Genomic DNA, 27,746 nt, shown 5'->3' on the forward strand with positions numbered 1-27,746 from the left:
GAACAAAAAGACAATAAAATGCAAGAGATGCACTGTTTATTATTTTTGCTTCATTTTTTAATGAAAATGTTGATTTAAAAAAATAAAATAAAAAATATTATTAAATTATGAAAATCATTGAAAGAAGCGTGAGAACAAGATAAATTATTGAGAAATTCAATCAATTTGGATTAAATCAAATGAGGTTTTGAACGGTTTATAACTTTCATTGTTTCTTTCTGCTTTTTATATTATTTGATTTTTATAATTCAGCTTGAAAATTCTTCTTTTTCTTCCTCTGTTTCGCCATCCTTCCCATCATCCATTTCATCCAAGCCCCAGCGTCTAGCAATAAGAGCAATCTCTTTCATTGCCTTGTCTTGTTCTGTTTCTTTATTTGGTATAAGTTTGAGATATTCCTGCTCTCTTCGTAAATGTTCCAATTCAAATTGAGCATTATGATAACTATCAGAGCGAGTTGCATTCTTATTTGAAGAAGAAGAAGAAGAAGGAGAAGAAATATTTTCCCCTTCTTCTCCCTCTTCTTCCTTTGATTCTTCTTCCATTTTCTTCTCTTCATCATCACAATTTCCATTTTCATTGTCATCCTTTTGCTTATCTTCTGAAGATGCTTTTGAACATTTCTCGTTTTCGTTTTGTTTTTCATTCTCACATTTCATTCCACAACTTTGTCCAAATAAATTTTCATATTGTTTTCTTTCTTCTTCTCTTTCTTTGTTTTGAATTCCCTTTGAAGAATCCGTTTCCTCTGAAGAAGTTTCTGTTGAAGTTACTTTACTGTTCTTCTTCTTATTTGATCTCTTTTTGCTCTTTTTCTCTTCAAAATCTTCGCTTTCATCTTTTTCACCCTCAAAATCATCGTCATCGAAGTCGTCGTCATCATCGTCATCTTCTTCATCTTCTGTTTCATCTTCGTTTTTCCCTGTTGAAGGTGATCTGCTCAATGATGAATGCAGCATTTCCTTCCTCAGCGCATTCAATGCACTTTCTCGCGATCGAAATCGCCTTGTTGTCATTTTCTCGTTCTTTTCAGTCAATTCTAATGCATCTTCAATTAACTTTTCTTTCGTCTTCTTTTGCTTTTTGTCTTTTTCTTTTTCCTTTTCTTTCTTCTTCTTTTTGTCTTTCTCTTTCTCTTTATCTTTCTCTTTCTCCTTCTCCTTCTCTTTCCCCTTCTTTTTCTTCTCCTCCATTTTCTCCATCATCTTCTCACTATTCACTTTTCCAACATCACCCGAATCTCTTTCATTTAGTATAGGCAATTGTGTTTGAGACATAAACAAAGGCTGCGCCTGAGGTTGAATATGAGTCTGATTTTGCATCTGGCTCTGTTGATTGTTTGGTTGAACGTGCTCTGAAAGAAATGGAACAGGAAATGAAACAGAAGAAGGCGAAAGAGGCGGCTGTGGAGGTGCAGAAACGAAAGGAGAAGGAGCCGCTGGGTATGAAGACTGGAATAAAGGAGGAGAAGGAAGAGAGGCAAATGAAGAAGAAGAAGAAGAAGAAGAAGAAGAAGGCATTGAAGCAGAGGATGGAAACAGCTGACTCTGTTGTGTGTTAGTTGATGGAGCTGTTTCATTTATTGTTTTTTGAATGGAAGGCTGCGACTGTGACATTTGCATCAAAGAAGGGTTGGACAATGTTTGACTGGAAGATTGTAAAGGAGAATCACTTGATTTTGACAGGAGCGATCTTGAGGAAGCACCTGAGGAAGAAAGAGGAAGAGAAGAAGAAGAAGAAGAGGAAGAAAGAGAAATACGAGAAGAAGAACCAGATGTTGTGCCAAAAGATGAGGAAGATGGCTTTCTTGATGTGGGGAAGAGAGGAGGAGATGGGATGGGAGGAAGAACAGGAGAAGGAGAACGAAGAGAAGTGAAATTTCGATTGGAAGAAGAAGAAGAGGAGGAGGAGGATGAAGAGGTGGAAGGAAATGAAGAAGATGAAGAAGAACTGCCGCTTCCAAACATTCTTGGCGAAGGTGGAGGAACAAAACGGAGTTTTGTGGATGAACCAATTGAAGCTGGTTTTGATGCAAAACATGAAGAATCGTTTGATGAAAGAGAAGAAGAAGAGGAAGAAGACGATGTTGATAGGCGATTTCCTTCGAAACGAGAAGATTTTGGACCTTTGAGGAATGGCATGCCTGATCGTTGTGGTGGCCAGAGTGATAAAGAAGATCGTAAAGGATTCGAAGAAGAAGAGGATGGAAATGAAGAAGAAGAAGAAGATGATGATGATGATGAGGCTGATGTATTGCGAGGAGAATTGCGTGGGAGGCACAATTCCTCCACAAACTTCATCAGTTCTTTGAACTCTGTGTTTTCTTTTTCTTCCTCGTTCATCCGCTCAATCATCGCTTTTTTGGCTTTAGCTCTCATCTTCTTTTTCGCTGCGGTTGCTTCTTCCAGCACAGCTCTCCTTCTTCTCTCGTTTTCGGCTTCGTTGTCTGTGAAAGAAGAAGAAGAAGAAGAAGAAGAAGAAGAAGATGTTGAATGGCTCATCAACCATTTAATGAATGGATCGTTTTCTGGAGCATCAGGTTTGTTGAGAAGGTATTCCAAGTCATCTTGTGGCGATGAAGAGGAAAGAGAATGGGGGAAATTGTGTTTTTCTGAAGGAGCAGAGGAAGAAGCTGAAGAATAAGATGAAGAATTATTTGAGGAGGAGGAAGAGGAGGAAGAGGAAGAAGCTGTTGAGTCTGGAAATGTGTTTGGTGATGCAAAAACAGAAGATGAACGAAGAGGCAAAGGTTGAGATTCATTGAATGGTTCACTTTTGTTCTTCGTTTCTGAAGATGAAGTTGGCTCTTCATCAACTGAAAATCGAATTTTGTTTATAAAAAAATGTTATTGAAAGCAAAATGTTTCAAAGAACATCATTTATAATTGAAGGTTTTGTCAAAAAAAATACACATATTTTTTAGTATTTCAAAACCAGTGGCAAAAAAAATTGAGCAATTACAGCATTAATCAAAGAAGACATTACAAGCAAATTCACACATTCTTCACCCAACAAGTCTCTCAGCATTTGTGCTTTTCTTCTTTCCATCTCTTTCTTCCTTTTCTGCTGTGCTGTTCCATTCTTTTTTATGCCATTTCCAGATTCTTCTGAAAATGTCTGATCTTTGCAATCATCTTCACTTTCTTCTTTTTGCTTTGAAGAAAGCGTCGCTTGCTCCTCTTGTATTTCCTTTAATTCATTTCGCAACTTACGAAGGTTATTTATTTTTTGAATAATAAAATAAAAAAGGAAATTAAAGAAAAAGTCAGAATGTTTTGATTATTCTTAAAGAAGTTGTATCAAACATTTTTCAGTTTTGTTTCCTTTTCTCGCACTCTTTTTTTGGTCTCGTGGATCTCAGTTAATCTTCGAGTAAATTCCTATTCAAACAATTATTTAAGAACATTTAGAGTGAAAAGAATTGATTTCTTAATCCTTTGAAATAGCAAACATAATTTGCTCTTTGAGATAAATCTTCTGTTGATTGGAAGATTCTTTGACGAAGGATCTCTTCAGATACAGCATTAGCTTCAATATTTGCTTTCTTTTGACAATCTTTCTCATATTCAATCACCTGATCTTCAAGCTAATTGTTGAAATTTCAGTTGGATAAGTACAAATAATCTCTTTACAAAAATAAATATTAATATATGAAAAGAAAAACCATTTTTAATGATTCTTCATGCTTCTTTTTTGCGTTCACGTAAGCTTCATATTCAACTTTTTTCAACTGATTTTCTGTCAATATTTTTTGAAAAAAACGAAGAAGATATAATTTCTGATGATTATTAAGAATTAACAAAACCTATTTCATAATCATGAATCATTTCAACTTGGTCATATGAAAGCAATCGGTTACTTCCAATTTCGCTGAATGCATTGAAGATTCCAATTAAATCAGATTGTTGCGAAGCATTCAAAATTGATCTATTTGAGGAACTTTCTTGATGTTGTTCTTCCATTTTATTTCGAAGAAAAGTGTTATCTTCTTCAACATGAAGTAGTCTTAACATGTCCTCTGGAGGAAGTGTCAGAAGGCTCTGTTGTAAATCAGATTCAGAAACAAAAACTCTAAATGTTCCATCATATCCTTGTGAACTTAAATAAGAGGCTAAAAGTGCTTCTGTGGCTTGCATAGATAGTTTTTTTGAAGATTTTTGTTTATGTTGATCTGATTTGTATGCATTTTCAAGAAAAGCTTCACGAACTTCATGCTTTCAAAATAATTCATTTTTTTGTAAGATAAATTAAAGAAAATAATAAATCTTACCTGAGCATTTTGCAAAATTCCTTTCCTTTTTAAGATGCGCTTTAAATCAATCTCTTGTTTGCTTTGCGCCATGTTTTCTGATTCAATTTTTTCTCATAAAATAGTTGATGGGTTACAATCTTGTTTTCTTTCAATCGATGTTTTTCATAGCAAAGCGGATATTTGTGACTATTGGATTGATTTCAAAAAAAATATTTTTATTGTTCCGGTTTATGATCACAATTTTTCCTCATGGAGCGATTTCTGTCGCTTTTTACCAAAAAAAGAAAGCGAAAAGTTCTCTACCGTGTAAGAGGAAATGTTCCTTACATTTCTCTTGGACGACATTCAATTACCGTATGTTGCATTTTTCCTGCTAACTTTTTGTGATTTTCGATAATTTATTCAATGTTTTCAGGCAATTGTCATTATTATCCCGATCATTCTTGTTTGGAGCAATGTTAAGTCAACAAGTGACACATTGAAAAATATATCTTCTGGAATACAAGGCGCTGTGTTTATTTATTTAGCAACGATATTAGTTCAAGATCCTTTTCGTTCCAGAATATTCGTACGTCCATTCCCGTGGTTTTGGAGAATGATTGCTGGGCTAAGCTTGCTTTATTTGTGCTTTATGACATTTGTTTTATTTCAGTCAAGAGAAGATATTCACAAGTTCATATGTTGGATTGATCCTTCTGCTCCATCTTTAATACCTTCTTCACAAGCGCATGAAGAAGATCAAAATGAAGAGCAAAAGAAAGGCATTTTTTCAAAACTTTTTTGGATTGTAAAAGAGAAGCGAATATTACCGAAGACTTTTAATTGGCTCACAAAAGCTTTGATTTATAGAGATTGGACAATGTGCTGGTATGCAACCACTTTTCTTTCGAATTAAGTTACAAATGACATTTTATCTCATCAACTCACTCAACAATCAACAGGACGTTGAGTCTGGGATTTGAGCTATTAAGAGGATTGATGAGCACTTTTATTCCAACTTTGAGAGAATCAATGTTTGACCATGTATGATATCTCATTTTTCTTTATTTCGGATTAAATTATAAATTGCATGTTAACGGAAAAAAAAAAAATTAATATACTTTTTTCTTTCAAATAACGTTTCAAATATTCCATCTACAAACAGATTGTTGTGAACATATTTTTCTGCAATGCAGTTGGCATCTATCTGGGCATGATGCTGCTGACGTTCCTTGCAGTGCGCCGCTTAGACTGGTCAGGCGAAGGAAGAATAGTCCGCAGGAAGGAGTCATCCCCTTCTTCTGAAGCAGAACCCATTAACACTCAGCCTTCCTCTCTAATGCACAAAACACCTGAAAAGCCATTCAATTCTCCCTTTGAAGACGAGCCACTCGACTTCCACACAGCTTCTCTGGCTTCTCCTTCTCCTTCTCCTTCTCCTTCTCTTCCTTCTCTTCCTTCTCCTTCTTCTCTTCCTCTTTCTCTTCCTCTTCCGCTCTCCGCTTCCTCTCCTTCCCCTTCGCCTTACTTCACCTCTGGCTTTTCTTCCCCACAAACCGTTTTTCACACGCCTTCGATGTCTTCCACTGCTTCATCTGAGGTTCGATTGTCTTCTCCCTCAGAATCCAGCTCCACCCCTTCGCCTTCCAATTCCCCGTCTCATTCTTCTCTCTCTTATCTCTCGCGCCATTCTTTTCTGCACAAACACTCAGGCTTGTCCAGCACTTCGTATGCACAAAGAAATATAAGCAGCCATTCTGTGAATCCTCTCCATTCCCTCCATTCTCTCCATTCCATTGGCTCTGGCTCTCCTTTTGCGTCTGCGCTGTATTTGACAGCGGAGGACATCATGGAGACGCTGCTGGAAGAGGAAGAGGCGGAGAAGAAGAAGAGCAGGAAGGAGGCGGTGCGGAAGAAGAGGCAGCGGGTGAAGCAGGCGTGGGACGAGGAAGTGAAGATGATGGGGGGTGATGATGATGATGATGATGATGGAAATAAAAAAGAGAATAAAAAGAACGATGGGAATAACAATGGCAAAGATGGAGGAGGAGGAGATGGAGGAGGAGGAGATGGAGGAGAAAGAGGAGGAGAGAAAAGAAGGAAAGGAAGAGGGAAGAAAGGGAGGAATGAAGATTCCAGCACTGAGAGTGGTTCGGGTTCGAGTGAAACGAATGAAGAGAAGAAGAAGAAGAGAAAGGAGAAGGAGAAGGAAAGGGAGGGAGAGAGAGAAAGAGAAAGTTATCCAATTAACCACATCCCTTTGTCAAGCAGTCTCAACCAACTGCACTTCAGCTCATTCATCACAGGCGCCTCTGATTCATTTGCCTCTCAAAATGCTTCGTTCTCTTCATCTTCACAGCCAGAGTGTGAGCTTTCGCCTATCCAGTTCTATTCGCTGAAGCAGACACCTTCTTCTGCCTCACGCAGCATCCACAGGAACGCGAGGAATGAAGAACACAATGGAAATAAGAGAAACAATAATAATAATAATAATAATAACAATGATGATCATATTGTGAACAATAATGATGTGAACAATGATGACCATATGAGCAATCAACAGCAGTCTCAACAGAGTCAACAGCAACAACATCATCATCTTCACCCCATCCCTCTGCATCCATTTGACCAATCTACGCTGTTTCCTCCACAGATCTTTTCTCCTTCTTTCTCTTCTTCTTCATCTTCAACTTCCTCCTTCTCCTCCTCTTCTCAAACACACAACACATTACCATCATCATCTTCTTCCTCTTCCTCTTCCTCCTCTTCTGCATTATCTCCTTCATCTCCCTCCCTCTCCCCATCTGACTCTCTTTCAGTCACTCCATCCAATCGCAGCCAATCAACATCTTCTCCTTGCCCTGCGTATTCTCGTACACCTTCAACTTCTCCTTCTCCTTCTCCTTCTCCTCCTTCATCATCTGCAACTCCTTCATGTTCTCCTTCCCCCTCTTCTTCTTCTTCTTCTTCTCCCTCTCCTTCTTCTTCTTCTTCAGTCCAAACAAATCCAGACACATTTCATAGCACTTCACTCACTTCACAACAGCAACCACAACATTTGCAAAGCCAATCATCATCTTCTTCCTCTTCCTCTTCTTCCTCCTCTTCATCAACCAATAACGATGTACTCATGTTCTCCTTCGCACCACACTCTCTCCTCAAAGGCAGAACATCATCATCCAACGACTCTTCCCTTGCTCAGCCTCTTCCATCTTATCCTTCTTCTCTTCCTGTTCAAGCACTTCAATCTTCTTCCTCTTCTTCCTCTTCCCTCTCTTCCTCTTCCCTCTCTTCCTCTTCCCTCTCTTCCTCCTCCTTCTCTTCCTCCTCTTCCTCCTCCTCCTCCTCCTCTTCTTCTTCTTCTTCTTCTTCTTCTTCTTCATCCAATCGCATGTCACCTTCTCTTCTCCATCCGATCCCTTCTTCCATCACCCCCACACTTTATCCTTTGTCTTCTTCTTCTCCCCGCCCTTCCTTTTCTCCCATTCGTCTTTCTCCTTCTTTACCTCCTCTCAGCTGCAGAAGACTAAACAACTCTTCTTCTTCCTCCTCCTCCTCTTCTTCCTCTTATTTTTATCCCTCTGCATATGCCTCTCGTTCCCCTTCTTCCTCTCCTTCTCCTCCTCTTTCTTCCTCTCCATTCAACAATAGCAACAATGGTAATAGAATTCGCACCGCCGGCAGATTGCAACCGCTCAAATTGAAGTCCACGTTGGCTGACAGACACATCTTCCACCCAAAAATAAGGCGTACCACAAGCTCTCATTCAACTTCTTCTTCTGCTGCTTCTTCTTCTCGTTCTCGATCGAATTCTCCTTCTCATTCTCCTCTTCTTCCTATCCGCGCACTTTCGTCAGCCAGAAGAGAAGGAAGAAAGATGCCTCGTAGCAAAAGCTCAGGAAACACACACAGCAAAAGCAGCAGGCGTTTGGCAGATGGACAGAAGAAGGAGAAAGAGAAAGAGAAAGAGAAAGACGGAGAAATAGAAATTTCTCCGATGGAGTTGGCGCATTCTCCATTGTTGAGCAAGCAAGAGAGCTATGAAAAAGAACATAATAATCTGAATAATAGTCAAAAGTATCAGGATTATAAGGATGTGAATGAAATGCAGAAGAAAAGAAAAGAAGGAGAAGGAGAAGGAGAAGGAGAAGGAGAAGGAGAAGGAGAAGGAGAAGGAGAAGGAGAAGGAGAAAGAGAAGGAGAAGAGCAAAGTGTGTCTGTTATCAATCGGTTTGCTTCTGGCTGTGACGGAGATTTGAGAAACGGCCAAATAAATAAGATGAATGAAAGTGAAGATGCAAAAGTGAATAAATTAGGAGTGCTTGGAGGAAGAGTGGAATCACAGTTGAATGTGAAGGGTGAAGAGAAGGAGAAAGAAAAGGAAAGAGAGAAAGAAAGAGAAAGAGAAAGAGAGAAAGAGAAAGAGAAGAGGAATAGCATTTCATATGAGCCTTCGTATCTGCAGCTGCTGGACAAGGCGAAGGGTTCTAAGCAAGCAGCAGAGGAAGGAAAAGAGACGAGAATAGAAAGAGAAGAGAATCGTGTTAGACATTCGAGGCAGGCATCGAAGAATGCGAGTGAGAAGAAGGAAAAGAAGGAGAAGGAGAAGAAGGGAAAGAAAGAAGAGCACAGCAGATATTTAACTCCAGCGGAGCATGCACAGATGTTGAGGCAGCTGCATCAGAACAGCCAGAAGAAAGGTTAATTTCTTTCTTTTCTTTTCAGTTTTTTTTTTTATTCTTTTCTTTTCTTTCAAATAATTGATTATTATTACTTTGGCTATTTATTTATTTATTTATTTATTTACTTCAATAATCATCATCATCATTTTCAACATCACCCAACTCAGACCAAGACCTCTCCCCCTCCCGCCTCCCTCCCCTCCACTCGCGCATTGCCTCCTCCATCCTCTCCCTCTCCTTCGTCAACTGGGTCACTCCCTGGCAGATCACCCAGTACCAGTGGCACAGCCGCCCTTCGTTCCCTTCCCTCACCTTCCACACCGTCCTTGTTCTCCTCTTCTCCTTGTGCCAGGAAGGCAGCTGGGTGGTCTGTGCGCGTGTGCTGTTTGGCGATGAAGACGAGCTGGTGCACCCGATCCTCCTGGCTAAGCAGATCTTGTTCTTCTTCACGTCTCTGCCGGCGCTGGGGGAGTATTTTAGCTTTGCCACGAAAAGGTATTTTGATAGCTTTTTTATTATTATTATTTTTTTATTTTTATTTAAATTTAAATTTATATTTATATTTTTATATTTTTTTTTATTGTGTGTGTGTGTGTGTGTGTGTGTGTGTGTGTGTGTGTGTGTGTGTGTGTGTGTGTGTGTGTGTGTGTGTGTGTGTGTGTGTGTGTGTGTGTGTGTGTGTGTGTGTGTGTGTGTGTGTGTGTGTGTTATTTTCCTGTCAGATCAACAACAATAGGCTCGTTTTGTTGGATGACTGTCGTGTCAATTTTGCTGGAAGTTATTCTCATGGCTAAGTTGTGGCCTCCTGATCAGCAGTTTTCTCATACTGGAGCATGTTTGCAATAAATATTTCTTTCTTTCTCTTTCTCTTTCTCTTTCTCTTTCTCTTTCTCTTTCTCTTTCTCTCTTTGTTTTAATTATTATTTGCTTTATATTAATAATCAAACTTTCAACTTACCTCATTGTTATTGTATTTGAATTGTGTATTGATATAATTAAACACCTTCTCTGGAAACAACAGTTATGGTTGTTGCTTCTGCGTTGGGAGTTGGGCTGAGCAGCATCATTCTGATTATTCGAACAGAAAGAAATCCGTCTCGTTCTTCGTCGCATTGAAATCCAATTTATCCAATTAAAAATTGACTTAATAAAACTTGTATTGTGCATTGCCTCCATCATCAGAAATATGTTTGTAGATTTTTTTGATTATTTTTTTTTTTTTTTTTTAAAAAAAAAAAAGATAATATTTAAGAAATCTTTTCTGTACAAAAAGATGAATTATTTCGAAAAAAATAGAACAAAAAATCGTCAAATTAAAAATTTCAAAGAATCAAATACGATTGTAATTGCAATTAACATTATCCCTCGCCATGGGCATTTGAAAAAATGAAAAATCATATTACAGATAAACAGCTTTCTTAAGCAAAGCATAATCCAAATATATATGTGTGTCGTTCAATAGCACTTGAAATCCGATATTTATAATTATGCAACATTTGAATAATAAAAATAGTAATTTGAACTATGTCCTTCATCAGCAATTAAACGAAAATATCCATTCTCTCCCCATCTTGTTCCCATTGAATTTTGGCAAAGCCAGAATGGCACATTTCCCTCCATTCCCCAACCAATTAACAAGGCACTTCTTGAAAGATCATTCGAGCTAGGTGTGTAAATTCCTCTTCTATAATTGTAAAAGTCCTTTCCTGCGGAGAATTTGATAAGCATTGGTCCATCATCAACGAGAAGCATTTTTATCTTTTCCACTTCTTTACTTGAAGTAGAATAGTCCGATGCACGATATTTTGTAAAATTTCCCCCGTTCACACATTTTGAAGGGCACTGTGGAACTCTACCATCATTAGACACGTATGGAAAGCATGATTCTGATGGTATTCCCGAATCAAGAAATCTCATATCATCATATCCTGAGCCTTGTGAATTACATGTGTACCTTTGGCATGAAATAATATATTGCGCAGACAACTTTAAATATTCATATCCCTTTTTGGCTCTACGGATTGCTAATTGACTTGCAGCAGCAAACGCAGAGCTAATGGGACAGCGTCCTTCATTTGGAACAGGCTCAAAATAGTTAGCAGGATATAAATACCGAATATCAAAACTTGGAGGTGAGTTAACACCTTTATTTTCTAAAGTTTTCAAAACAATTAATTGAAACACAAAAAAGGAAAGCATTTATGATCAATTTAAAGTATAATTCAAGAAAATGTTAATAATTATTTTTGTGAACAAAAAATGTTCTTATCATGAAAAAAGAGTTAGATATTAAAATTATTAATATCTATATAGATTCCCTGATAAAATTTCAAATGACAATTATGTTCTATTTATTGGTCAAAATTGAGAAATTCAGATTAATGTTGGAAAAAAAGTGTGGAACAAAATTCAAAAACTTATATATTTTATGCATTATGTTTTCATTGGATAATTTTTTTTGTGAAAATCTGAAATTATTCCATGAATAATGAAAATTTTAGTAAGATTTCAACACTTGTGTGAAGTTTATGTCAATGCGATTTTTCTACCTAAAAAAATGTTCAAAATCGATTTTCGCATAATCAAAATAGATAGGAAACAAAACTTTTTTGGGTTTCAAACAACAATAAAATTAATTGATTAATTTATTGTTTTTGTTGCCCAAATTCTCATTTTGAATAATTTTGTGTTGAACAGAAAAATGGAATCCTTTTTAAACATGAATAAACCAAGATTAAAGAAGATTAATAACCTTCTGCTCAATTAGCTTGTTTTTTTGTTCATTCAGTTATCTGTTTGTTTTATAAGGAAAAAAAAGGTTCTCACTTCTTTCATTTGTTGTTTTCTTTCAATTTTGCAAAAAGATGAACCAAACGTGTCTGAAGCATTCAAACAAAAAACAAAACACACAAATGCATCGCTGCATATAAATACATATAAATTACATATAAAATGCATACACACTGCATGCATACAAAATAAGAATAACTTCTTGTTTCACATGCACTCCAACTTTCATTGAAATACTTTTCAAACAAAAAAAGTTGTGAAATTCTCAACAAATCAAACACACAAAAAACACATATATGAACACTCAAAAATCACTAAAATCTGAAAAAACTTCAAATAAACGATTAACAAAATACAACGCGAAAGCAAAAGCATTCAATGAAATTATCTCTTTCATTTTCATATCTCAAATTCATTCCTTCATTAAATAGGATCTGCAAACGCGCCTTTCATCTCAGTGTTTTCTCATTCACAATCCTCATATTTTAAACTCTTTGTTTTGTTCATTTCCCGTTTCATCTCACTTTTTTCTCAATTGTATTCCCCTTCCTTTTTTTGTTGCCATCCTTCTCATCCATCTCATCCCTTTCATCCCCCTCTTCTCTTCGTGTTTCTACCACATCCACTGCATCTGACATCGTCATCACTACTGCCTCCTTCGGGAAGTGCGAAATAAGCTCCTGCTTCACTTCCACAAGCGTCATCCTCCCTGAAGCCTCTTGCTCAACGCACCCCTTCACAACATTCCAAATTGAAGACTCCTCTGCAGCCAGCATATTCGGCATCTCAAATTTCCCTATCTTCTACCCTGCCACCTCTGCTGGATACTCTCCAAATGGGATTTGAAGGGTCATGCACTCCCACAGCATCATCCCAATCGAGAATGAAACAGACTCCTTTGTTGCTCCCATCTTCTTGTTGATCTGCAACTCTGGTGCCTTCCACCTCAAGCACTCCTTCCTGTTGTCTTCATCATCCTCAAACGCTGATGACGGCAGAGAATCTCTGTCGTCGTCGTCATCATCATCAGCACTTGCAGATGTCACAACCGTTGATGAAGAGACGGATGAAGTGTCAGAGTCTGAGGAACAATCAGAGTGCAATGCAATGCAGATGACCATGTGCTCAGAGAACAACACAATGTGGGGGCTGAGATTGGTCAGGGATTGGAGCGGATTATTCATTTCATCAAAGGAGTGGAGTGCCAAATTGACCACCCAGAACAGGATCTGAGCAGCCGAGACTTCCCGCTCCTGAAGAGTGCCAATCGCCATCTCTTTTGTCTTGTTCCTTCCATGCAACAGCATGAACAGCGAATCCCTCAAGTCCACAATCAGTTTCTCATGAGGCGAGGAGCATGCCATCGCATCCACCAGATTGGACATGGATGAAGTGGTTTGACATAAGTCCTCTCTCCAAACAAACGTGGATCCTGTGTCTGAAGTATCAGTGGTTGAAGTTGTTGAAGTGGATGAGATGGATGGTGATGGAGTCCGCTTCCTTGAAATATCATCTTCATCTTCTTCCAACTTTTCTAATGCCCATTCAGGAATCTTGTCTGAGTCTCTTCCCAGGATGTATTCTGTTGAACCACTCTCAGACAGAAGATGTTCTGATGATTCTGAATGTCCCAAGCTTTTCTCATACACTCTCTTCTTTATCCGATCTTCATTCTTCCTTTCTGCCTCCCTTTCTGCTCTTCGCCACTGCGCCTCAGGTAACATCTCCATCGTCACCATCTCAATCAGTTTCGGATCCTTCCTCACTGTGCCTTCCACAATCACTTCCAACTCTTGTGTTCTTCTCTTTTGCTTTCTCCATCGAACAATGAATATCACAGATACAATCAGAACAATCAATAGAATTATTGCCATGATTATTACAATCAACAACCAATAGGATTTTCCTTCTTTTCCTCCTTCAACAATCTTTTCATCATCTTTTTGTTTTGTTTCACTTGCATTCTTCAGAATAAATGACTGAGTTGATGGTGGAGATTCTTCATTCCCAAATAAAATATGCACACTCACTTCTATTTCATCTCCACAACTGCTGATCAGATCTTTTGCCACACTTCCTTCAACTTCTCTTTCTGATAAAAACCCATTTGAATCAAAATCGTAATGTTCAATCTCTTTCTCTTCTCCTTTCCTCTTCACAACTGAGAATGACAGATTGCATGGAACAAGAAGCATCCCTTTGAATGTCAGCTTCATTCTGTCTGTCTCTTCTTTTGCTTCAACACTTTCCAGAACAGGAATGAAGAACGATGAATCCCTTTCTGAGGCAATCCCTTCAAAACTGCACCCTTCATTCAACATCCAAAGTGATGTGTTTGGTAAAACTCCATATCCTCCTTTCAAACTCATCACATTCAATATTCCTGAATCTGAACAGATGATATTTCTTCTCAACGATGGATATCCTTCAATTGATGGATTGTTATTGGAGAAATTCCCTGCTTCAATTATCACATTTCCTCCACTCATTGTTATTCCACCATCTGATGAATTTGATATTGTTGCATCTTTCATCATCACAGAACTATTCACAACATCCACGACAGATCCATCCCATCTTCACAACTCTTCTCCTGAATTTAAATATTGCTCATTTCTTTCCTTTGAACTCTCATCAAAAATGCAACTGTCCATTTTCACATGAAAACAATTCTCCGATTTCATCAATTTCCCTTTTGTTGTTTTTGAGCCGACTCCATCCATTGTGCAATTTGCCAATTCCATTGTCTTTTTCATTGACGAGCACTAGATCAATGATTCTTCATTTCCTTCAATTGTGATATTCTCTGTATTGAAATCCTTAATTGTTAATTGACCACATTCATTAATATCTAACAGAGAAGTTTTAATTGTTGAATTGGATATTGTTAATGAATCAATAACTAACAGAGAATTTGATGAAAGATACAGCGCAGATTCTTGAAGAATGAGATTTGATATTGAGCATCCATCAAGTTGCAATTCTCCTTTTTCCATATTAATAATGTGAAATGGAATGTTTGCAAATTCTGCATTAACACCTTCCACTGGTTGTTTTGAACTGAATGAACAATTCATCATTTCAAGAATTCCTCCCTCTGGTGATATTAATGATTCATGCGAAGAGATGAAATTCGAATCATAAACAAAGCCCATTCTCAACAATGAGACTGTTTCTCTTGTTGAAATCAAAGAATTCTTTTCACTTGTTATCTCTGATTTCACTTCAACTTCACACGCTTCTCTGCTCTTCGAACTCAAACTCATTTCCTTCAGATCAATTTCTCCTCCTATCACACTTTCTTCAACAACAAATATCAGACTCAGAATATCTGAGGTCAAATGAGAAAGGCCATGATCAATTGAATAGCATGGAAGAACATTTGTTCCACATTGTCTTTCATTCAAACCATTCAAGCTGCTCACAATGATTGTGTCGCTCTGATGAATTGTTACATATTCAATCAGATCTGTATCTTCTTTGTGTTCACAACTATCAATTCCATATATCGCATTCATCCGCGAATAATGATTCTCTCGAAGATCAAACTGAAATTGGCTTTCATTGATCTGAGATGAGATGTTGAAACATTCAATATAAATGTCATTCCCCACTTTTGCTGTGTTTGAACTGAATTTCATTCCCACAAATGTGAAATCCAATTCTCCTCTTTCCTTTGTCGCCAGATACACCCCTCCTCCTTTCCCATTAGTGCAGCTGCATTGACTGATTGTTGAGTCAATCATCTTCATTGATCCAGATGCACCTAACATGAAGAATAATGCCCCTCCTTTTTCACTTGTTTCTGCTTTGTCTTCTGTGATATTGCTCGAATTCACAACAAAATCAATCTTTTTCTCACTCTTCGAAATCAAAATGCTTGCTCCATTGTCACTTCTCTTCACTCCTGAAAATGATGATTTCTCAATCTCAATATTTGTTCCTTCTTCACCTCCTTCATTTATCTTTGTTGTTAATTCAGTTCCTTTGAACAGAAGAAGACATCCTCTACTTTCATTCAACGATTCCACTCGAACATTCACAAAATGGCAAGAAACTTCAACATCATGTATTGCAAAAATGCTATTTCCAACATTGCATGATTCCATCGACAGATCATTCACTTCCACAGTTCCTCCAATCGCACCCACAAACACGCAATCAAATCCATTGTTCATTCTTGCTTCTGAATGGAATAAACATCCAGTTATCACCAACTCACCAGCTCTGTTTGAAATAATCGTTTTGGCTGAGTTGTCAAATCCCGATGTTAATTGGAGCTGGATATTTGTCAATTCAAGATGGTCATCATTTCCCATGAAATAATCCAGTTGACTCCCAATTGACTTTTCAAAATTCAATATTGCTTTCACATTCTCTTCTCCCATTGACGATGCCTTTTTGATCTGATAGTTGGACATGTTGAATGAATCTCTAATAACGGTTGATCCTTCAATCTGAATTGTTTTCTTTCCAATCTCCTTTTTCATGCATTCCATCCCTTTTCACATCGTTTTGCATGGTTCTTTCTCACTTCCGCATCTTGCAACATCATATCCTTCAGATGAGATGAATATCTCAAATGAGCTGAATGGAATGAGGAACATGAACAAATCTATGTTTGAATGAAAATCATCACTCCCCACAAATAAATTGTCATCATTTATCATTGATGAATAATCAAACTTGAATGACTCATTTGTCACAGAAGAATTAAAATCCTTACCCAAAATAAATATATTCTTTCCAATGGCTGCTTTGTTGTTTGCAAACGAGACGTTTTCTAAAAGAAATGGCTTCTCATTCAAACAATTTTCACAATCCAGATGCAAGAATCCTCCTTTCCCATTGTTTGAAGAAAATGAACAAAATGATGCATTTGTTGATTTAATGATCAAATCTTCGTCATTTTTCAATATCACTCTTGCAACGCCTCCTTCTTCACCGCTTCTAGTGTTCACAATATTTGAAAAGTTGTTCTTTTCAAACAATACAGAAGAAGCCATTACAAATGGAGAATTTGAAAATGAATAATCTGTCAGACTGCATCCTTTCAGCGTGCAACTTCCACTGGTTGTGGTTATCAACGAATATTGAATTATTTTTGATAATTGATTTTCAAAGGAACAGTTTTCAAATTGAAGATGTTCGCTTGATGAGATCAAGGAATTCATACTTGGCACAAATTGACTTGGAATCTGTAACTTCAAAGCTAAAAAGCTGAGTGTCTTAATTGATGAAATAACAGTTTGAGATGATGAAGAATCTCCATTTATTGCTCCTTCAAAATAAACTGTTTTGTGTTTGGTTTCATCTCCCTCATTCACACACCCATCAATCATTAGTGCATCTCTAAACGAAAAAACATTTTCAATTGTCCCTTCATCCCTCACTTTCACTTTCCTTTCTTCTCCAACTGCTGCACTTCTGTCAATGTGGTCAATTCCACTTTTCATTGATTGACATGGGAATATCTCATCTCCACATCCCAATGTGTCATGCCCACCAGTCGATACAGACACCTCCACCCACTTCAGAGAAACAAGAAACACTCGAAGATCCATTTCCCCATATTTCCCATCTTCTCCAACAAATGCATTCCCATCATCCTTGTAATCTGTGCAATCAATTGCAAAACGCTCTGTCTTCACACTGTTCACCAGATTCCCACTCTTCACAAACATGTTCTTCCCAACTGCTGCTGAACATCCAGAAAACGATATTGATGAAAGTTGAAATGCTTCTTCATTCAGACTCCAATCCAGATAAATCCCTCCTCCTTTTCCTCCATTATTCACATCTTCACTCACACAGCAGCTGGATAAGGTGGTGTTGCTCACAGAAAATGTGTTGGCAGGGGCAGATGAGGTGAATGAGATGCACCCGCCATTGGTGGTAGTCTGTTGGTTTTGTGGAGCTGAGTTGATGTTGGTGATGGTGCAGTTGGTGATAGCGAGGGAGAGGGCAGGGGAGGTGGCAGAGGAGAGGACACAGCTGGAGGGGGAGGCTGTGGAGGTGATGCCAGTGATGTTGGAGGAGTTGAGGGTGAGGGGAGCGGTGAGGGAGGTGAGGTGGAAGATGATTTGGCTGCTGAGGGAGAGTTGGGTGATTGCTGTGTGGTTGAGGGCGAGGGAGCCAGCAGTGAGGAAGAAGAGGGGGGTTTTTATTGTTATGGAGGTTGTTCCGGTGATAGTGGTTGTGTTGAGGTTGAGGGAATGGGAGTTATAGGAGAGGTGGAAGAGGATGGGGGTGATTGCATTTGTGGAGTTGTGGGAGATGGCGAGGGCAGAGACTGTGAGGGAGCCCTGTGTTTGTTGGAAGAGGGAAGAAGTGGCAGATGGATCGGGGGATGATGATGTTGAGTAAAATGATGATGGAGGTTTAAGAATTCTGCTGTAGGCGATGATGGTGGCATCTGTTACATTTCCTGTGATTTTTGTATCAACAGCGCTGAAAGTGAGTGTTTGAGTTGGAACAAATGTTGAGCTGTGGAGGGAGAGAGAGGCGTCTTGGGAATCTGTCATGCGAACAAGAGCGAATTCAATTGTTTTGCATGGACCGAGTTGTGTGATTCCGCAGAGATCGGTGTTTGTTCCGTTATTTGACACGATTTTGAAAGTTGTTATGAGGGGGAGCCAGCCATTGAACACGGAGTTAGCAGCCGTTCCTTGATTCCACACTCTTTTCGTTGGAGTTGTTGAGCCACAATTCTCGAATGGAGATTGGGTGATGCAGCTGCCATAAAAGAGCACATCATTGCCCCTGCCATTTGTTGCAGTATTTCCATCGAAGAAACAAAATTTGATGAATCTCATTTCATTCATCCAAGAATATGTTTCATCCAAAAAAATGGCAGCACCTCCATAAGATTTGAAGCAGAAAGATTGTTATTGATGAATAGGCATTCTATAATCGAGAATTGACTTGGCTTGGTTCCTGGTGGACTTGGAAATGTGAGAGAACCAGCAGAATTACCACCAGAATTTGAAATATACTGGCATTTTGTGAATAAGAATTGACCGTTTTTTGGAAAAGCTCCAATATTAAAATACCATCCAGGTCCACACCAACCAGATATTGAACAATTTTCGACTTTGTTTTCTGAAAGGTAATAAGCAGAATTTTGCTGTGGATTTGTTGTATGGACTGCTCCTCCATGAGCAGCCGAGCAACTTGTGAAATTGGATTTTATGATGTCAATTTTTAACAAACTATTGCAATATAACGCTCCGGCATGATCGCTTGCCGAACATTTGTTGAACGAACAAGAAATGATTGTGAGATTTGCGTTTGCACAATAAACATAAAGCGCTCCTCCATGGACAGCTCCACCAGTTGTATCTTTCCATTCGCACCATTCAAAGCGATGACTGTTCACATCAAAAGAAGTCAATCTTCCAGGTTTAGCTCTTTGAGATTCAGTTCCAACATGCACAACAGCAGCATTTGATGAAGAGCGTGTTTGGTGGAGAAAAGACGCATTGAAGGCAGAGAGAGAGGTGGAAGGGCTGTTGAGGTTGGGAAGGATGGAACCATCGATGGGGTTGTGGGTATGTTGGAAGAGGGTTGAGTGGATGGATAGAGATGAGTGAAGGGAGAAGGAGGTGGTTGTATTGATTTTGGTGTTGGTGGAAGAGGTGGCTGAGATGAAGGGTTTGAATGAGACAGAGGGAAGGGATGGAAGGGATGGAAGGGATTGGGGAGATGAGATGTTGGAGAAGAGGGTGTTTGAGAGATGGAGATTGAGATGGATTTGGAGGTGGGGATGGGATTGGTGATGGATATGGAGAGGGGAAGGGGAAGGAGAAGAGGAAAGGGAAGGGGATGGAGAAAGGGAAAGGGAAGGAGAAGGAGAAGGGAAAGGGGAAGAAAAAGAAGAAGAAGGAGAAGGGGATGGGGAAGAGAGGGAAGAAGGAGAAAAAAGGAAAGGCTGGATGAGGGAGACGAAGGAGGAGAATGAGGAGTGAGAGATGGAGAAGGAGGCAGGGATTGGGGAGTGGGCATCTGGGAGGAGATTATATGGGGTGGAGAAGAAGGGGAAGGAGAGGACGGCTGGTTGGGTGGTGGTGAAGGAGAAGTTGGTGAGGGCGAGGGAGGCATGGGCAGAGAGGAAAAGTGGAGATTTTGTTGCTGGGTTGACTTGGCAAGTGGAACAGCAGATGGTGGCAGCTGAATGTTGGTGAGAAATGAGGAATGGCCAACCGGTGAGAGGGATGATGTTGAGATGGGCCACACACAAGGAGGTGTTGACGATTTTTAGACATGTTTGAATACAGCAAACGTAATTGTAAGCTGGTTTTATAGCTTTCGCCATTGAATTGTAAAAATAATTGTTGTAATCGTGATTTTTATCTGCAATGCTGATCTTGCCTTTCTGTTTCGTATCGTTCCATTTTTGTTGAAATTGCCTTTCTGTAATGTATTTGCCATAACAACCGTTTACAGCAAAAAGCAATAATACAACAATATGAAATGAAGCTCTCATGTGGAGGAGAATCTCTTCAAAAATATGGATTCAGGATTAAAGCCCAAAATGAATAATCACTTTGCCCCATATTTATTTTTATCATTCCTAAAACATTTTGGACAAAATTCTTGCATAAATAAAAACAAACAAGGATTAAAACCAAACTTCTTCTGATATCATGACATCATTATTCTGACATTCTCGTTCAATATAAAATGAAGATATATTTGAAAGTTGAGAAAAGTGAATGAATGAACATTGTGGAACAAAATTCATATGACAAAAATTTTTTTCATTTTTGAATGAAAGTTTGATTTCAAAAAGGATCAACGATATATTTCGTAGTGTCAAACGGATGTGTATTGTGCAGCAACATTTTTCGACTTCAATAAACAATTTTCACTTTCAAACAGTTCTTGAATACAATCCAAAAGAATGAACACATATATTGTTTGTTGTTGCCCCACCAAACGTTGGATTTCATATCTTCACTGTTGGAACAGTACTCCCCAGGTTGGTTCATAAAATTCAAATCTAATATCACATTCTATCATGGCTGAATAAAAAATTGATCGTATTAAATTGGCCTTCAACATATTCTAATCCTTTTCAACGTTTTGAAAAGACAGATTCCATTTTTGTTTTTTCACTCGAAAAGGTTCACTTGTTATTATTTTTTTTTATTTTTTTTGAAGAATCGTAAACAGAACTTGGAAAATGCGCTGAAAATGAGCAGAAACAGAAAATCAAAGAAATGAATGAACTGATTGATGAGATGGTTAAAGAAGAATTTGATTCTGTTTTCACGATTGAACTTTTCAACAAAATGTTAAAAATGATAGAAGAAAAGTAACTGCTATTGGAAGATGCCATTTTGCTGTTGAAGGAAATGGGATGTCACAAAGTTATAAAAAAGTTGTGGAGTGCTATCTTCAATTGTTCTTCGTTATGCAAAAGGTTAATGAAGATGATTGAAGAAAATAGGAAAAAAGAAGAAAAGAATGAAAATCCACTGCTTGATCTTTGTGAATGCTATCTTCTTCTGCACAATGACTCAGAGAAGTTACCACAAAAATTGCTATCTATTTGTCTGTCATCCCTTCTGAAAGCTGCTTTGAAGAAAGAAAAAAGAAAGGAAACTCAAAGTGATGTTGAAATAGTATTTGCTGCATTGAGCAACATTGGACAATGGGTGGTATGAACTTCTTTTTCTTCAAGATGTTTATTGACTTGTGTTTTTTGAGCAGAGAATTGAAAAAGAGCTTTGTTTGAACGAGATGATAGAGATAATCAAACATCATCAGGAGCATCACAATCTGACGCATCTTGCGTATCTGTCAGCATGGGTGTTTTTGATGGACAGATCATTTGAAGAAAGAGGGCTGGAAGAAGTGATTGCGAATGAATTGCATGCTGCTAGAGAAACAGCAAGAGAATTGGAAGAGTTAGCAAAGTGTGTCGATTGGGAAAATGAAGAAGAAACGAAAAGGAAGAAAGAAGCATTTTTAATAAAGAAATGGATCTCTCTTGTCACAAGCCAGTTTCCACTTTTGATATCGCAAAAAGAGGACAATGTCGAGCTTCTTCATTGCCTTGTCCAGCTGTGCAGGGCATCAAGAGAGAATGGACGCAAAATATATCGAAATTGCATCATTCTGTTTCAAAAAGTGGCAGAAGTGATAAAGGTGAATGTTGAAGTTTGGATGAAAGGAAGAGCAATTGACGTGATGTTGGAGGAAATGCATCAGTCAACGTTGGATGTTGATGTTGCAAGTGGCTGTTTGAGATTCTTCTTTGAAGTTTCCAAAAAATTAGATGGAAATGATGACATTGAAATTTATGAAGATAAAAGAAAGGATATGAAAATGGAGATATTTGAAAAGATGGAAGAAGAAGGATTTGAAGATGAAGTGACAAACATTTTTGGTATATTTTTTATTTTTAACGGAGAATATTACGCTGAAATGTCTTTGGATTTGACGGACTATCTTGTGAATAAGTAAATTAAATGAAATATATGAAAAAAGAAGTGTTTTATTTATATTTTATATTTAATTTTATTTTTTTCAATTCAAAATTCTAAAAAAATTCTTTTTCTTTTTTTCTTCGGCTTTTTTCATTCAAAAAGCAATTTAAAGTTCGAATTTCGATCTGTTTCTGCAAATATAACAAAAAACATTTAATGATTAATGCGAATTGAACAAAGAGTCTAAAGTTTCAAAGCTTCTTGAAATGGAGAAGAAGAGGATTCAGACGAATAATCACTTGAAGGAAAAGATGAAGAAAATTGAAGGCGACTTAATATTTCGTTGTTCTTTCAAATGCGTTGGTGCATTTTCTTTCATATAGCAGCTTCACACTTTGTTTCCGTTTGTCTTTTGATTCTTCGACTTTTAACTTTTCTGTCTTTTTCAGGTTTTGTATGAAGTATCTACCAACAAGAAGAGAGAATTGCTAAAATTAGATCCATAAGCCGAAGATGCTGCTGAGATGAAATAAGGCTATGAAATGATGATGTGTGTAATTCTTCTCAGGTGAGAAAGATGAAGGCAAAGGCAAAGAAGTTGGAGATGAAAACATGACTGCAAGCCAATGAGCATTTCCTATTCAAAAAAATATCAATGCAGGCTTTTGATAGCAAATGCCGGAATGATATAAGCAATACATTTGTTTGTTTTGCTCTCTTTCGCTGAAAATGTATCTGCTTCTCTCTTTTCCACTGAGCTGATTTGCTGTCAAATTACTTTGGCTGTGAAAACATCTCAAAGAAGCATCTCTTTCTTGTAACAGTCTTCAAATGTTATTCCTTTTCGTTCGAATAATTCGAGCAAAAAGAGATAGCAGCGTGAGAAGAATTGAGGGTCCAACAAAATAATTCAAAAAGTTCGTTGAGAAATGCAAACGAAGAACCTTCAACTCGTCAGATAACTCGTTTTATTCATGAAGAAAGAAGGAATAAACCCGAAAGACAGAAGTCAAAGTCTCAATCAGAAGTTGAAACAGATAAATCCTCTGAGAAAGCAGATGACAGAACGGGAAAGTGGAAACTGATACATGGTGAACCTGAACAACTTATTTCTGAACAATCTGTTTGCTCTTGCTTCAGCTTTGTCTTCAACTTTTCCTTCTTCTTCTTCTGCTTCGACTTCGGCTTCTTCTTCTGTTTGCTGTCACGGTTAAGAAATGAAATGTTGTCATGCACAAGCAGTTATGAGACAAAGCTTGTCAAAAAACAGTTCATTCTGCAAAGCACATTGAACCACAACAGAAGTGCATTCATCGTCTTTGCTTCAGCTCTCACAGAAAAGTTGAACAAGCACGAGATATTCGGACTGAAGAGAAAAAAGAAGAAGAAAAATGACAGCTACAATGCTTTGAACTGTATTTGAAGTGACGAAGAAACAATGAAATGAAACAATGCGATGATGCATTAATATTGAAGAAGATGATGAAGGAAATGAAGGAAATGAAAATGAAGAACATGAAGAACATGCAGAAGCTTATGAATTAAAATTCTGAGAAAAATTGTTAAACATTTTCCCGTCGAAACAAGCAAGAAAGGCGATCAGCAATAAACATAATAATCATTCACATCTTTTGATAAACCATACAAAAAATACCTCCAAAAAATTGTTTCATAACGCTTGGTGATTTCATCTTCATATCCTTCTTCCTCAAACCTTTCAAATATCTTTCTTTTAATCATCTTCCTTTCCGTCTTCGAAGGTTTTTCTTCACTTTCTTTGCTTGTTTTTCCTTTCAGTCTTTTCGAAACCAATCCAAGCAAACTTAGGCATTCCTCCGTTAGAGATCTGTTCAATGTTGATTGGGAAATTTCTTCCACAAACAAGTTAGCTGCTCCTTCCAGAAAATTGGTTTCCGATATGGCGTTGATTGTATACATTTTCTTTACACAATAAATACAATCATTACATAATTCTCTGTGCAAATCATTCTGATTGTTCCTTGCTGCTCTGAACAGACAGACAAGACAGCCAAGAAGATCAGAGCATTCGCCTAAGCCTTCCTGAACACCATCAAACAATTCCCGCAGTAGTTTACACCATCTCAATATTGTAATCATTTCTTCCTTTTCTTTTCTCTCTCCCTTTTTTTCATTTTTCTTCCAATCCACACATTTCATCAGCTCTTCCAATTCTTTTGCTGCTTCTCTCACAAAATGCAGTTCATTCGCAATTACATCTTCCAAGCTTTTGTCTCTATAAAATCTGTTCATCAAAAACTTCCAAGTCGATTGATATGCAAGACGAGTCAAATTATGATGCTCCTGATGATATTTGATAATCTCTTTGATCTCATTCAAGTACAACTCTTTATCTATTTTCTAATAATAATAATAATAATAATAATAATAATAATAATAATAATAATAATAGTAATAGTAGTAGTAATAATAATAATAAAACACAAAAATAATCAAACCACATAATACTCAATATTGCTTAAAGCCAGCAATTCCATTTCCGCTTCTTTTTGTGATTCATTATCTTCTTTTCTGTTCGATGCAACTTTCAGAAGACAAGACACGCAAATCAACGATAATTCTGATGAGAAATAGAAGCTCAAAGAAGAGTAGCATTTGCAAAGATCGTCCAAAAACTTTTCAATCTTTCCTTCTTTTTTCTTATCTTCATCAATTATCATTTCTTCAAATCTTCTGTTCAATGCAGATTCATCAAAGTGCAGATTCCATATTCTTTGCATTTCTTTCCAATATCCAACGCGCTTTAACAACAAAATTGCATTTTCCAAAGATATTTTCTTTTCTTCAATCATTTTGTCAATTTCATTGAACAGCTTTTTAGTGAAAGTCCACCCTATTTCTTCTTTATTCATTCCATCAATCATTTCATTCATTTCAAGGATTTTCTGTCTTTGATCTTCTTCATCGCAATCCTCAAGCTCAGAAAACAATTCTTCAATAAAGAAAGAATGTAATCTCCAGTAATTCAAATGTTACAACGAGGACAAACCATAAAATCTTTTAGTTACACTCCTTGTCTGCATTTTTGTAACACATTGCATTCAGAAAACAACAAAAATTTTATCATTCATATTGAATTCGAATATCATTGGACAGAAGAAATAGATGAAAAATAAAAGCTCAAAAGAGTCAGTAAAATATGTGTTTATACCATTCTTTCTTTTGCTAACATTCTGGTAAAAGATTATGAAGAAAACCTAATGTTTTTTCTTTATTTGTTATGGGTTCAATGATCAAATGGTTATGTTTGAACTGGAATATCAATCAGCAAAATGAGAGAACTGAGAATGAACATTTTCAATGGAATAAGATAAATTTTCACTTGAGATGACAATACATCTTTATCTTTGCATTGATAATGAAATTCTTTCTGTTGATTTTAGGAGATTGGATGGCCAAGGGAAATACAACAATTTCATCAATTACGCAAAAAGATATAATGCATGCATTTCATATTGTTCTATTGGTTGTGAAGATATTTCCATCTGTATCATTTCCAAAGTGCAGAAATATGAGTTATTGTTGAAATGGCCAATCTCTGCTTTACAGTGCATAAATATGGGAATGGAACAGACTGTTATATAGCAATTGAGAAATAAATGAAGTTGCGCAAGATATATGATTTTTATTTGGTACAAGAGATGAAAACAAATTCAACTGATGTTTCATTGAATGAAGATTTATGGATGGAATTCTGTGAATGACAAAATCTGCACAAAATTATATAGAATTTAAGAGCGTAAGGCAGGGGAGCAGTTTTTTGGCAAGGAAAGTGGCTGGCAATATCGAGGGAAGGATATTTATCATATGAAAGGCAATAATTCAACGAAAAAAGGAGAACCCCAAAATATCGATTTTATTTATAAGGTTTTCCTGTTTCTCTGAATGCGCCAAGTTTACATGGAAAGTAACGAAATACTATTTCTGATTCCGCTTTTGCTTCAAAAGAAAGGAGAAACTCCAACTACGAGATATCCAATTATCGAACATTTGTTGGCAATCGAACTGCATGAGGACCAGCTGCATTTGGATTTAATTCTTCGAGGGATAACCATTTAAAGCGAAAACGTCAATTATCATTTGAAGTTTGCTTTCTTTAACGCAATATCCAATGAAAGAGAATTTGATGGTTTCTGTTTTCATCGTTTGTTTTTCAATGAAGTGGTTGTTTCACTCAGCTTTGAGTGTAGGTGCATGGTCCATTGAATTTTGTGCCTTAAATATCAAAGGAAGCATTGCAGTGGAATTGTCATCAACTGCATGAGTGTGATGAATGAATGCCAACTTTTTCTATCATTCTTCCTCTAAGTCGTTGAAACACAACCAACCCATTCAATTGATTTTCATCAGTGTTTATCTTCGTCGTACACAATCTCGTTGATATTTGATGCCTTTTAATCACACGGGTCGAAGAGTCATATCATTCAAACACAGAAATATGAAAATTATTATCTTTATCACCAGGTCCAAATCGTTTATCTATTGTGTTAATTCATCATCATCATCATCATCATCATCATCATCATCATTTTCTTCTTCTTCTTCTTCTTCTTCTTCTTCTTCTTCTTCTTCTTCTTCTTCTTCTTCTTCTTCTTCTTCTTCTTCTTCTTCTTCTTCTTCTTCTTCTTCTTCTTCTTCTTCTTCTTCTTCTTCTTCCTTTTCTTTCTTTCTTTCTTTCTTTCTTTTTCTATTTTTTTTTTTTTTTTTTTTTTTCTTTCTTTTTTTTTTTTTTTTTTTTTTTTTTTTTTTTTTTTTCGCATTTTTTTAATTGAACAAACATTTTGAGACTGTTTCAAAAAATGGGTAAATTTTTTGTAAATAAGAAAAAACCAACGATTTGCTCCAAGCTTTTGTCTGCATTCGTATAATTATAAGTCCATCATTCTCTTGCAAAAAAAATAAAGAAATAGAAAAAAAGAAAGAAAGATGAAAGAAAATTTTGTATTTAACAAAATTCCTAAAGAAGAAAGTTTCATCACATATTAGATTTTGAATGTATTATACTTAAAGTTGATAATGGAGGACACTTTCAATAACTGTAGATAGAGGCATTTTTTCATCTATTATAGATAGTTGCATTCAGATAATTAATCTAACTATTCCCTCATTGAATATGAACTAAACAGCCATACGAAAATGAAACAACTTGCTTCCAAGAATAGAGAAAAAAACAATTTTTGTTTTCGGAGAAACTGGAGAATCTTTTTTCTCCGAGTTTCTTTGAAAATAATAATTAATTATTTCAAAATTTAATTGTGATCTGAGAATGAAAAAAACAATTCACATCGGTTCATATTCAATGAAGGAATAATTGTGTAAATTGTCAAAATGTAACTGTCAACTGTTGTTGAGAAAATGCAACTGTCCACAGTTATTGAAAGTGTCCACCACAATTTACACATACAAACACAATATTTAACCATTTATTATTCAAATTTGGTAAACTTATTATTCAAAATTGTTAAACTAATTATTCAAAATTGGTAAACTAATTATTCAAAATTAATAAAATTCAGAATTTTTTATAAAAAAATTTTTTGATATAATGTGATCACTGGCTGATTGTCAGAA

General features: G+C 36.9%; 10 protein-coding genes across 10 annotated transcripts; 3 read left to right on the top strand and 7 right to left on the bottom strand.

Annotated features, from left to right (window-relative positions):
- Window positions 1-27: 27 nt before the first annotated feature.
- MONOS_2945 (uncharacterized protein) lies at window positions 28-4,136 on the bottom strand (the record flags this gene model as incomplete). Its single annotated transcript, XM_067872905.1, has 6 exons — window positions 28-2,815; window positions 3,000-3,207; window positions 3,306-3,380; window positions 3,452-3,586; window positions 3,665-3,738; window positions 3,806-4,136. The coding sequence occupies 6 exons, from the start codon at window positions 4,134-4,136 to the stop codon at window positions 249-251; spliced, it is 3,390 nt and encodes a 1,129-aa protein (XP_067720518.1). The 3' UTR covers window positions 28-248.
- A 365-nt stretch (window positions 4,137-4,501) lies between these two features.
- MONOS_2946 (uncharacterized protein) lies at window positions 4,502-4,851 on the top strand (the record flags this gene model as incomplete). Its single annotated transcript, XM_067872906.1, has 3 exons — window positions 4,502-4,606; window positions 4,668-4,763; window positions 4,792-4,851. The coding sequence occupies 3 exons, from the start codon at window positions 4,502-4,504 to the stop codon at window positions 4,849-4,851; spliced, it is 261 nt and encodes an 86-aa protein (XP_067720519.1).
- A 3,485-nt stretch (window positions 4,852-8,336) lies between these two features.
- Window positions 8,337-10,029, top strand: MONOS_18208 (uncharacterized protein; the record flags this gene model as incomplete). The annotated part of the gene is made up of 4 exons (XM_067871205.1): window positions 8,337-8,931; window positions 9,081-9,408; window positions 9,636-9,748; window positions 9,935-10,029. 4 exons carry the CDS (start codon window positions 8,337-8,339, stop codon window positions 10,027-10,029), a joined length of 1,131 nt encoding a protein of 376 aa, XP_067720520.1.
- Window positions 10,030-10,122: 93 nt separating this feature from the next.
- Window positions 10,123-11,112, bottom strand: MONOS_2947 (putative cathepsin B6 cysteine protease; the record flags this gene model as incomplete). The annotated part of the gene is made up of 1 exon (XM_067872907.1): window positions 10,123-11,112. One exon carries the CDS (start codon window positions 11,110-11,112, stop codon window positions 10,399-10,401), a length of 714 nt encoding a protein of 237 aa, XP_067720521.1. The 3' UTR covers window positions 10,123-10,398.
- Window positions 11,113-12,218: 1,106 nt separating this feature from the next.
- On the bottom strand, window positions 12,219-12,479 carry MONOS_2948 (uncharacterized protein; the record flags this gene model as incomplete). The annotated part of the gene is made up of 1 exon (XM_067872908.1): window positions 12,219-12,479. The coding sequence occupies one exon, from the start codon at window positions 12,477-12,479 to the stop codon at window positions 12,219-12,221; it is 261 nt and encodes an 86-aa protein (XP_067720522.1).
- Window positions 12,480-12,506: 27 nt separating this feature from the next.
- Window positions 12,507-13,577, bottom strand: MONOS_2949 (uncharacterized protein; the record flags this gene model as incomplete). The annotated part of the gene is made up of 1 exon (XM_067872909.1): window positions 12,507-13,577. One exon carries the CDS (start codon window positions 13,575-13,577, stop codon window positions 12,507-12,509), a length of 1,071 nt encoding a protein of 356 aa, XP_067720523.1.
- An 891-nt stretch (window positions 13,578-14,468) lies between these two features.
- Window positions 14,469-16,202, bottom strand: MONOS_2950 (uncharacterized protein; the record flags this gene model as incomplete). Its single annotated transcript, XM_067872911.1, has 1 exon — window positions 14,469-16,202. The coding sequence occupies one exon, from the start codon at window positions 16,200-16,202 to the stop codon at window positions 14,469-14,471; it is 1,734 nt and encodes a 577-aa protein (XP_067720524.1).
- A 6-nt stretch (window positions 16,203-16,208) lies between these two features.
- On the bottom strand, window positions 16,209-18,527 carry MONOS_2951fu2952 (uncharacterized protein; the record flags this gene model as incomplete). Its single annotated transcript, XM_067872912.1, has 1 exon — window positions 16,209-18,527. The coding sequence occupies one exon, from the start codon at window positions 18,525-18,527 to the stop codon at window positions 16,209-16,211; it is 2,319 nt and encodes a 772-aa protein (XP_067720525.1).
- A 2,920-nt stretch (window positions 18,528-21,447) lies between these two features.
- Window positions 21,448-22,173, top strand: MONOS_2953 (uncharacterized protein; the record flags this gene model as incomplete). Its single annotated transcript, XM_067872913.1, has 1 exon — window positions 21,448-22,173. One exon carries the CDS (start codon window positions 21,448-21,450, stop codon window positions 22,171-22,173), a length of 726 nt encoding a protein of 241 aa, XP_067720526.1.
- A 129-nt stretch (window positions 22,174-22,302) lies between these two features.
- MONOS_18688 (uncharacterized protein) lies at window positions 22,303-25,392 on the bottom strand. The gene is made up of 4 exons (XM_067871730.1): window positions 25,327-25,392; window positions 25,165-25,192; window positions 24,614-25,107; window positions 22,303-24,515 (listed from the first exon to the last, which is right to left on the bottom strand). Exons 1-4 carry the CDS (start codon window positions 25,345-25,347, stop codon window positions 23,736-23,738), a joined length of 1,323 nt encoding a protein of 440 aa, XP_067720527.1. The 5' UTR covers window positions 25,348-25,392; the 3' UTR covers window positions 22,303-23,735.
- Window positions 25,393-27,746: the final 2,354 nt, after the last annotated feature.

This window comes from Monocercomonoides exilis (assembly GCF_001643675.1).
Source record: "Monocercomonoides exilis strain PA203 chromosome Unknown scaffold53-602328, whole genome shotgun sequence".
NCBI classification, from domain to species: Eukaryota; Preaxostyla; order Oxymonadida; family Polymastigidae; genus Monocercomonoides; species Monocercomonoides exilis.